At 37.1% G+C, this 11,132-nt stretch overlaps 1 protein-coding gene across 9 annotated transcripts; it reads left to right on the top strand.

Annotated features, from left to right (window-relative positions):
* Positions 1–1,680: 1,680 nt before the first annotated feature.
* On the top strand, positions 1,681–8,026 carry LOC140881610 (putative RNA polymerase II subunit B1 CTD phosphatase RPAP2 homolog). 9 transcript variants are annotated; one of them, XM_073287052.1, is made up of 8 exons: positions 1,681–1,759; positions 2,051–2,689; positions 3,137–3,754; positions 3,858–4,048; positions 4,163–4,426; positions 4,731–4,889; positions 6,103–6,248; positions 6,446–6,673. In XM_073287052.1, exons 2-8 carry the CDS (start codon positions 2,083–2,085, stop codon positions 6,573–6,575), a joined length of 2,115 nt encoding a protein of 704 aa, XP_073143153.1. In that variant the 5' UTR covers positions 1,681–1,759; positions 2,051–2,082; the 3' UTR covers positions 6,576–6,673. The 9 variants fall into 9 exon arrangements, with proteins under 9 accessions (XP_073143153.1, XP_073143151.1, XP_073143157.1 ...); XM_073287050.1 differs by having other exon boundaries at positions 2,063–2,689; XM_073287056.1 differs by lacking the exon at positions 6,446–6,673 and adding an exon at positions 7,489–8,026 and having other exon boundaries at positions 1,682–1,759; positions 1,955–2,689.
* The last annotated feature ends 3,106 nt before the right edge of the window (positions 8,027–11,132 follow it).

An 11,132-nucleotide genomic window follows, 5' to 3' on the forward strand; every position in this document is an offset into this window, starting at 1 on the left:
TGCATATGCATGCATGATATCTGTACTGAGCGTTACGCTCATGTCCAAGTGTTTTGTGTTGGAAACCCTATTTTCATGGGTCAGGTCTGAGGTTGGATGGACCCGGAGGTAGCGGTCGTTGAGCTGCAGTGGTTGCGTTGCAAGCTTTCCTCGGCTCAGGTGCTTAAGAAGGATTTTTAAGTACTCCTTCGATGGGTTGTATTATATTTAATTTTGGCCCTGTTGTTCTGCCGGTGTATGTTGTATTTTGACTTTAAGTTTTCGCTGGATTTATTTAAATTCCTGTTTTAAAATATAATTGCATGCTTAGAGCCCGTTTGGATTTGATAGATATTTTTTAAAAAAGTGCTTTTTTAAGTTATAATTTTTGGATTTTGAAAAATCTCTAATTTTGAATTAAAAAAGTACTTTTTAAGCACTTATTTTGCCATCCAAACACCTTATTAACTAAAAAAGCACTTTTTTTTATATAAAAAAGTGCTTTTCTAGTCTGGCTTTTGATATCAAACGGGGCCTTAATCTCTGATTAGTTAGTGATTTCGGGTTGGGTCACTACTTAAATACCTCGTGGAGGGGATGAAATTGGCAGGAAGATAATCGAAAAACTCTGTACAATACTGAGAGGCCTCAAATCTATGAAGAAGATATAAAGGAACAAATAGAGAAGGCACCTTGTACATTATCCCGTAAACCACGTTAAATAGAGAAGGAACTAATCTTCTAACAAATCCATGAAGAAGATATAAAGGAACAAAATTATATCACACAAATCATTCATGGAATGAGCTTTCACCAAGTTATTGAAAACTTTTGAATATAAAATTCTTGTGAAACACTGAAGAAACATGCTAGATGTAGTTAAATTTTCAAGAAAACATCAAACACAATCTATAAGTGTTTCCAAAAGGGGCATATCATACAAATTGAATAATTTATTGATAACTCGTACGATAATGGTCGTATATGACTGAAAATAAGGAAGTATCTTCAAATCCATGAAACCTTCAGCCACGACCTGGAAACCATTCCCGACAACAGCATCACTCATATCCCCACCGCCTTTTTACCCCACTTCCACCCCGGTATCGAATCCCGGCAGTAGAAAGCGTTTCCGCACTAGATTCACCCAAGGTCAGAAGGACAAAATGCTGGAGTTGGGCTGGAGAATGCAGAAGAAAGACGAAGATTTGATAAATGAATCCTAAGCTGAAATCGGTGCAAGAAGAAGAAGACACTGGTGCAAGAAGAAGAAGACATCGATGGCAGCATAGCGAAAAATGAAACAAAAGGTTTGACTAAGTGTTATATTCGACCACGCAAAACAATAAAAACAACAATGGTTGTTTAAACTGATGCCTTAGTCCCTTAAAAAAACATATGGACAACGGTTTTTAAAAACGATTGTCGTAGGCCATATAAAAATTCGCTTATAGATATCGTAGGCCATATAAAAATCTTCTCATAGAAAACGGTTTTCAAATCCGTTGGCGTATGTAAAAAAAAAAAAACACGCTCATAGAAAACAATTACATGATTAAATGATAATTTGGGTGGGCCTTCTTGATGGTTAAAAGAGCCTGCTTGGTGATTAAATATGGTAATTGGGCTGGGCTTTCTTGATGATTATAAAACCCAGCTTCGTAATCCTTTTAAACCCCAAAGTCATTCGTCTTCCTTCATTCTCACACATCTATCCTCGCGCTCCCTCTCTCTCCACGTACACACGCAGAAGCCAAGGGCGGAAAATTAGGGCCATTGGGTAAATCGAATTTTCTCTTTGATTAAAGCAAAAAAACGTTCCATTTGGAGCATCTTCTGTCCCAGGCATGAAATTTGTATCTGCCACAGCCGTTCCGTTTATGGATTTTTGTTCGTTCTCGTTTTTTAATTGAAAAATCTGTTTATGATGTTTAATTCATCACACTGTTTTTGCTCAATATTTGTTGATTATCAGTTCCCGGTGGATGTGGCTTTTCGTGTTCCATCCGTGGCAATATATTTATAGTGATTGATTGATTTTGGGAAATATCTTCAGCTCAAGCAATTTCAGTGTCTGGTGCAGCAAACACAAATTTAGCAAGGATGGCGAAGGATGGGGCATTAACGGTGAAGGATGCTGTTCACAAGCTGCAACTGTTTCTTCTTGAAGGAATCAGCCATGAGAACCAACTGCTTGCTGCTGGGTCAGTGATTTCTCAGAGTGATTACCGAGATGTGGTGACCGAGCGTACTATAGTTAACATGTGTGGTTATCCACTCTGCACCAAATCTTTACCCAATGAGCGTCCTTGGAAGGGGAATTACCACATTTCACTCAAAGAGCATAAAGTTTATGACCTTCAAGAAACATACATGTATTGCTCAAATGGTTGTCTGATAAACAGTCGAGCATTCGTCGGAAGTTTAGAGGAAGAGAGATGCTCAATTTTGAGCTCTGCTCAGATTAATGAAGTTTTGAAACTTTTTGAGGTATTAAGTTCGAACGCTGCAATCGATATGGGCAAGAATGGAGAATTAGGGTTGACTGAGTTGAAGATTCTGGAGAAAAAAGATGCAGAATCTGGGGAAGTGTCTTTAGAGGAGTGGATTGGACCTGCAAATGCAATAGAAGGCTATGTGCCGCTGAGAGACCAGAGTTTGAAACAGCCACAACCAAATAATCTTAATGGAGTAAAACATGAACAACTTGGTAGGTTTTGCCGGCTATTTTCGTTGCTTTCCTGTTCTATGTTTAAAAGTCAACAAAATTTTAAAACCCTAGTTATTAATAGATTATGCACTTTATATTCAAATAATAATAGCCAACCCAATCACTATCAATTAATTTATGCATATATTGTTGTAACTGCCTACTGCCTCGGCCACTTAGGCATTGATCTTGGTTTATTATATTCCGTTAGTTCATGTAGCATCACTTTACACATTTTCTGAAACCAAAATATTTCTCTGAACCAGATGCGTAGTAATTATGTATAATTGTGTATACAAAATAATTGAAAAACAAATCAATGCCTAAGTGGCCGAGGCAGCAGGCGGTCGTTCAAATTTCTATCATGATCTTGGTTTGTTATATTCCGTTAGTTCATGTAGCATCACTTTGCACATTTTCTGAAACCAAAATATTTCTCTCAACCAGATGATGCAGATATCATATCTAATTATGTGAACTTCACAAGTACAATAATCATGCAAGATGAGTATTGCACTCCGAAGACCGGTCCCCCTGTGAAAGCTGAAAAACCGAAAGGAAAAGTTGGTCGCAGAGAAGTAAATTACCAGGGCGGCCCAACGCAAATGCCAAACACTCCTTCAGGAAACTTTGGAGAAGCAAGATCAAAGATGTTGCATAAAGAAAAGAATGCTGCTACAACAGATAACCAGCTTAAAGTTTCCAAAAACTGTCCTGGTCCTAGCCAAAATAATCAGAACAGAAATGCTACGAAGGCAGGAAGCAATTTAGGGAAAGAATCTAAAGGTGGCACTGCTGTTCTAAAGTCTTCTTTAAAAACTTCAGATTCTGCGAAAGCTACGCGCTCTGTTACCTGGGCAGATGAAAAAACTGATGCTAATGGGCTAAGTAATCAGGAATGCATAGAATTTAAACATAGTAAGGGAGCTGTTGCAGAACCATTTTCTCTTGGTAAGGAAGTGAATGAAGATTCATATAGGTTTGCATCAGCAGAAGCATGCGCTAGGGGTTTAAGCGAAGCAGCAGAAGCTGTTGCATCAGGAAAATCAGATTCATCTGTTGCTTGTATATAGTTCTCTCTGCTTCTTTGTTTTCGGCTTTAGTCCATTAATTTATTTATAGTTATTGGAGACTGTACATTTTGATTCTCATTATGTGTGGCATCCAGTTTCTGAAGCAGATCTCATGATAATGCCACCTCACGGAATGACCGAGGCTAAATCTTTTGAGAATGGTGATGTTATAGATACCGACATTTCTATTCTAAAATGGCCTGCAAGACGAGGAATTTCCAATGATGATCCATTCGATTCTGAGAATTCTTTGTATGATAGCCCACCAGAGGGATTTAGTTTGGCGGTAAGCTGTCATTTTAACTAAAGTCTTTTTACATACTTTTCTATCCTTTTGTTTCTGTTATATTTTAATATCAATGATGTCTTTGTTGACAATTGACATTTGATATGATTTCAGTTGTCACCTTTTTCTACGATGTTTATGGCATTATTTGCCTGGATATCATCATCCTCCTTGGCCTATATATATGGAAGGGATGGAAGTTACCATGAAGATTTCTTGTCTGTCAATGGGAAGGAGTATCCACGGAAGATATTTATTCCAGATGGTCGCTCTTCTGAAATTAAACTAACTATGGCTGGCTGCCTTTCTCGGGCCTTGCCTGGACTTGTTACTGTACTCAGGTTGCCGACACCAGTATCAACTCTTGAGCAAGGAATGGTATGTTTTAAAATGTTCCCTTGTTTGATTGCACTTTTGAGAGGAGAATTCTGCACTCAAAAGCCTGAGAATTGTTTGAAAAAGGAAGTTACGAATTTTTGAATGTTTGCAGTTTTTGTCTTGATATTTTATCCACACATTATTTAATTTTTCAAGTCAAACCATTTAAAACACGCAAATTTTCTTGTACATTATTTCTTACATAGCTTGTTAACCTTCAGGAGGAAGGAAAAAGTACTAACAGCTTTTTCTTGTTATGACGTGATTTTGTTGAACGATTTTTTTTCTTCTTGAATTTCAACAGGGCCACTTGCTAGACACAATGTCGTTTCTTGATCCACTACCTCCATTCAGGATGAAGCAATGGCAAGTTATCATGTTTTTGTTTCTTGATGCACTCTCTGTCAGTCGAATTCCTGCACTCACCCCATATATGATGGATAGGAGAATTCTGCTTCCCAAGGTAACAGACAGAAAATCTTAGCAGTTTTCTTATCAGCTTGTGTTTATTGATATGAGGTATTAGTTAGTTCATTAATCTGCAAATGATTTAGTAGATATTAATCATCATTTCATTCTTTCACAACAATCAATTATCAATGGAGTGCTATTTTCCTGATATTTAGGACTCTGGTTTAATTCTTTTCTTATCACTTACCAATAACTCAAACTCAGCCTGCAACATTTCTACGAGACTTTTGTATTAGCCGAAGAAAACTTGGTCAAAAAAATTGATCTGATGGTCTGATTCGGTCGGTAGTTTATCCACAAAACCAAATATGAGGATAAATTGAAAAAACCAAATATGGAATTCATTTTTTCATGTTTTTATATCGAACTGACCGAAAAATGTTATAAAGCCACAAGAAAAGTTGTACAATTTGCAGTGTTTGAGAGTGTTTTGGAAAAACGTTTTGGGAGATTTTATGTTTGGTTTTATTTTTAGAAGTAGAATTTTTCTTCGTACTGTGGATATCATCCCATTCGAGTCTTGAGAGTTCATGGTTTAGTGCGTCCCTTCATATATTTTTTAGTTCATTTGAAGGTAAATGAGATTTTTGAAGATTTTAAAATACAGTGTAAGTGCTACTTTGGGAAATGATGAAAAAGTAAGAAATAAATGTAAGATTTATCTTAGGAAATCTAAAATTGAAAGAAAATAGAAATACAGAAGATTATCTGGAGAATGGTGAATTATATTTTGTTTTATTTTAGTAGAATGAATTTTTAAGAAATGCTTTTGAGATATGGGAGAATTGAATTGCTTCTAGGAAATGCGTCCCACCCTTCATTTGGATTAGTTCTGACGTTTTATCTCGGCCATTTCAGCCACTTGTGTAAGATTGGTTTCAATCCGTTAGGCTATGTAGCATTGATACTGCAGATTTTTTTTTGAAGTATCGGATACGATACGGATACGATACGCAAATACGCGTATCGGACACGCCGACACGGCAAAAAACGTGTCATTGACTCTTTTGAAGTTTGACCAGTCGGATACGGCGAGGACACGTTTCCGGATACGTTTGGGCTCAATTGCAAAAAATTTAAAATTTCTAGGGTGAAATTGAAAAGCAATAAGACTTCTGAGGACTATTTAATAAATATACTAAAATTAATTGGGCCTAAAAAGCCCTAATTAGTAGTCTTTCTCCTCCGATTATTTTTCTGCCCAGTGCGTCTTTCTATCATCATCGTCCATCTATCATCAGTCATCCCAAATTCCCAACACCAGCCGGCAGTCGCTGTCCCTCGCCGCGGCCTGCCGCTCGCTGGCGCCACTCGCCGCTCGCCGTCGCCTGCTGCTGCACTCCAGTTTCTGGTACGTTTTTTTCCTTATTTTCCTTATGAAATCAGTGCCCACTGCGCAGATTATTTTTTGCTTTTGGGATTTATCTTCTTAATTGTTGTTTCTAGCAGAAAAGTCTTGATTGATATTGTACAGCACAGTAGGCACTAAGCTGTAAGTTGTTGCTTTGTTGGAAAGTCTATTGATCGATATGTTTGTATTATTTTCAGCCTATTTGTCATGGAAAGCTTTCAAAATGAGAGTGGACAGGAGGATGTTGATGATTATTCTCCTTTGTGGAGATTTGTAACCAAGGTGGAAAAGGGAACTGCAGGAGGAAATGTCACTTGGATATTTTGATTGATGAAATATGGTTTTCTACTCTAGTATTTTTAATTTCTAATACTAAATTTATATATATTTAATATTTTTATATATATTATTTAATATTCGCCGTATCCTAGCCGTATCGTGTCTTATATTTTCAAAATTTGCCGTATCGCCGTATCCGTGTCGTGTCCGATACGATACTCGTACCCGTATCCATGCAACATAGCCGTTAGGCCTTTGCATAAAATTTCAGTCGGACTAGTTAGTTCGAAAAAATTATAGGTGTTTAGCAGTTCCGTTCGTTTCATAGGTATGCAAAAGTTGAGTATCAAACTCATACTCAAAATTTCTTTTGCCAGCTTCTGAGTTTGGATCAAATCTCAAAAAATTGAAATTGGATACAGTTCAATTGGATTATATTAGATGTAGAGTTATATCAAGCCAAAGCTTGTGTGATAGCTCGGTCGAATTTTTTAATATATTTTATGATATTAATAATGTGAAAGCCTGCAAGTTGTTTAATAGATTATTCTGCATAATATCCAGCTTGGTTGATTGAGCTCATATAAAAACAGATTATTCTGCATAAAATGCCTTCAAACATGTTTTAGCTCTATATGCTGGTTTGATAATCTTAAATGTGAATACTATACTACTGTCCACTTGAAAATGGTAAAATTTTGAAGCTGACTTGATTAACTTTAGGACAAGGTGTCATTGCTTCACTTTCAATGCTACTTGGAACTTGGAAGTCCACTCTTGTCATTGATATTTCAAACTGTTGTCAGTATACTGCCTCGTGAGAGAGAGAAGGATTACCTTAAGAGGGGGTGTCCTGGGGTCACTTGTTAATTTAGCTTAATCCGCATTCTTTGTTATTTAAGTTATCCCTTTTCTTTATGAATTTTGTAAAATTTCAATTAGTTCTATTTGTGAACAATAGGTCCTTGAGGGTGCACAGATAAGCGCCGAAGAATTTGAGATAATGAAGGGTTTGATCATGCCACTCGGACGAGTGCCTCAGCTGTCAACTCAGAGTGGAGGCTAAGAATCCCAAAGACCATAATACCATCGAACGTGGTAACATTTCAGGGACATGTAAGGGAAATCTTCTACTGCAAACACATTCTATGCTACTTATGGTTTGGAGTCTTACGGTCTTGAAGTAAGAGGAACTGCAGTTTTGCATATTTTCACTCCCTGGTTTTGGAATACCCTCGAGTTCAATAAATCGTCTGGGAAAAAGAAAGAACTAAATATTTTGATGTGGGATGGAGTCATTCATCGTCTTGAGTAATGCAGTGAGAGTTATAAATCAATGTCTATTTATGAAAGTTTCGATAAAGGCATGTGTACAGTTCTAAGAAAATGTAGTCCATCCGATGTATAAATTTAGCTGAACGGGATGGATTATCTTTTCGTTAGAGAATTGGTCTTTCTTGTCAGTACTTTTGTTGAATAATGATAATTATTTACTAATATTTGTTCATGATCTTTTATTGGATTTAGCAATGCTAAATGAGAGCGTTTCTTCTCTTAAAATGTGAAATGTAGTTTTTGGTTTGTCAACACATGATTTCTTAAAAATATCTTGTGTATTTTAAAAAATAAAGAAATAAATAAAATGCCGTGTGCGTGTGTTTTTGTGCCTTGAAAATTCAACTAAAGCCTTTAAAAGCTTAGCATGCGCATTAATATATACAGTTTGAAGTGGTTTGCCAAATATAGCATATGTTCCGAAGAGTTTATTTTAATCGAGATTGAATGTTGGTCATAGAGAAAATTGTTTTCTGATTTTCGAAGTTAACTTACGTCCTATGTGTAGTTAAAAACTTTTAAAGGAGAAAATATGGAAAATTTCGAGGATTTAGACTTATGTTTTTCGAATGCATAAATTTAAAGATTTTTAATGTTTCGAAGATTGTTCGTGTATTGATTGAAGCGTGCATCAATGAAATTTGTCTTTTGATATTCAGCACAATTATTTTTAAAATTAATTATATTGATATGGAATATATTTGAAATTTTTCTTCTCTTAGACTAATTATCATAATTTATTATAAATTAAATAAAATTCACTCCCCGAAAATGGTGCCAAAAATTTGTTTCATGATTTTCGTTCGCAAGCGTAGGATATTATATTTGAAACTAATGCGATCTTAATCATATTTAAAGCTACGAGAATGAGAGAGATTAAAATAATAAAATTACAATGAATAAAATATGAATTTGCATGACCAATATCACGAGTGACAAATTCTAGAGGTTCAATTTCACTTGATTATCAACCAAATTAATTCATAAAAAATTTTATATCATATATCCTTCTAGTTTACTAGCCAATAATTTTTAATATTTTCTGCTATCTTTTTCAAGTGATAAGTAAAAATTCGTATCTAATATTAAATTCAATATCATTTAAAAGTTTAGATATAAAATTCGATAAATAGCACAACAATATTTCTAGTAACATCAATGGAGTTCTAGGCCTCCTGAACGCTATAAACACCAACATTATTTTTTTCTACGGTCATATTCAAAATCTTATCTCTTGAGATGTCAAATAAATAAAACAACTAAACTTGTAGTGACCGGCACCGTGATCACCTACTAATCAGAACTTAAGCATGCAATTAATTAATAAAATAATCTTAATCAGAAAAACTGCGGAATTAAAGTAAGTCAAATACCAGGTAAGCAAAATCTAGTGGTCAACCCCGCTATCCAGCATTGGTCACCACCTAACCTCCCTGTCTCCGGGAGAACTACCTGCATCTGCCCCATGGAATAGGGCATCCAGCCAACAGAAAAATAACCGGAAGTGAGCCTAACATGCTCAGTACGAGAGTATGAGTATACGGTGTTATGTGTGCATGTATGCAAGTGAACTGGGTACCAAGACTCTCAGGTCAAGAAACAAGCTCATAGACCGGGCCCAGGGTATATAGTACGCTGCGCCGTCGCATCAGGAGGTGACACATATACCCAGTGGATAATGGTGACCTGATACTAGTACATGTGTCCAACCATAAAGGTGACCTGACACAAGACTTACGTATCCAACCATCCACAAACTCGTAGGGTGAGCGCCCTACTACAGGATACCTTTAAGGTAAAAGCTCAATATGCTCATGTATACAACATACAGTCATGACATGCTGTATATAAAGGCATATAAAACTTGCAATCACATAATCCATGCAAACACATAATACATGCATACTCAATCTGGATATCTCGAATAATACTTTCGTACCTTACTAAGGCAGATCCTAGAAGCTCCCCCTCTAGGTTCAAGCCTACCATGCAGCACTACAGCATAAATAACCATGCATTACCTAGCATGCCAAACATCACCTACTAGGCTCTAAAAGCCTTAATTAAACTATAGCCTACTCCCTATTTACTATAGGAAACCAAAGCCATACCTTCGTCCGTCGTCAGCCTGCTGATGTCGCATGCCCCAGAGCCTGGGCATAGCCTAGCTATGACTCCTAGACGCCTCTCCAGAGCTCCGCCGCCTGGCTGCTACTGCGGACACTGTCCGCTATAAAATAAACTATTTCCTACTCCAACTCTTAAAGAAAGAGTCCCGAAGCCCTTAAATAGAGCGATTACCGGGAGACGAAAGGGAAAATTGCACTTAAAAATGAGAGATTCGGACCCCTATTTATAGGCCACGATCGAAAGCTCCGATCTCCTGATCGGAAACTCCGATCGGTGCATGTTTGCCACATTTTGGACGGCCGAGATCGGAAGCTCCGATCGCAGGATCGGAAGCTCCGATCTCCTGCATCTGGCCACGTATTTCAATCTCCTTGACACCTGTTTGTGGTTGAGATCGGAAGCTCCTATCTCGGATCGGAAGCTCCGATCTGCCCGGTAGCTCCGAACTGTTTCTCATGCTTCCGAACTGGTTTTGGGCCCCCAAGACCCCCGGGACCTACCCTACCATTTTCGGACGTTTTGGATCTGATTTTCCACTTAGTTTTACCAAATAAGGAATCCTTAAACATGTTTTGACACTTTTAAAATTATATGTCATTTTTTAACATGTTTAAAATCACTTAATCTTGTAAAATGGAACCGGTCTACTACATTCTCCCCCTACTTAAGATATTTCGTCCTCGAACAATCTTAAGTACTGAATGCAGTAAAACACTGAATAAACATCTTTTATTCAAACTGATTCATTTTACAAGTTACAATCTGAAAATACAACAATTCAAAATAACTCTGGATAATCTGTACGCATACGACTCTCAAGTTCCCAAGTGGCCTCCTCAGTGCCTCGACGCTGCCGCTGAACTAGAACAAGAGGAATGGTCTTGTTGCGTAACACCTTATCCTTATGACCTATGATACGCAAAGGTCTCTCCACGTATGTCAAATCCGAGTCCAATTGTACCTCAGACAGCTGTAAGATATGAGACTCATCCGCCACATACCGTCGTAACAGTGAAACATGGAACACGTCATGGATTTTTGACAAATACGGTGGTAACGCCAACCTGTAAGCCAGATCTCCAACACTTTCCAGAATTTCAAATGGACCAATGAACTTAGGAGATAGCTTACCTTTGTGAC

This window comes from Henckelia pumila, chromosome 2, assembly GCF_033568475.1.
Source record: "Henckelia pumila isolate YLH828 chromosome 2, ASM3356847v2, whole genome shotgun sequence".
Lineage (NCBI taxonomy): Eukaryota > Viridiplantae > Streptophyta > Magnoliopsida > Lamiales > Gesneriaceae > Henckelia > Henckelia pumila.

What these genes read in the sequence shown, in the direction of transcription:
- LOC140881610 (XM_073287052.1), top strand. Translation starts at nt 2,083, where the DNA reads ATGGCGAAGGATGGGGCATTAACGGTGAAGGATGCTGTTCACAAGCTG. An exon ending in AGTAAAACATGAACAACTTG is followed by an intron (nt 2,690 to 3,136) that starts GTAGGTTTTGCC and finishes TCTCTCAACCAG; the next exon opens with ATGATGCAGATATCATATCT. An exon ending in GGAGAATTCTGCTTCCCAAG is followed by an intron (nt 4,890 to 6,102) that starts GTAACAGACAGA and finishes TTTTCTGCCCAG; the next exon opens with TGCGTCTTTCTATCATCATC.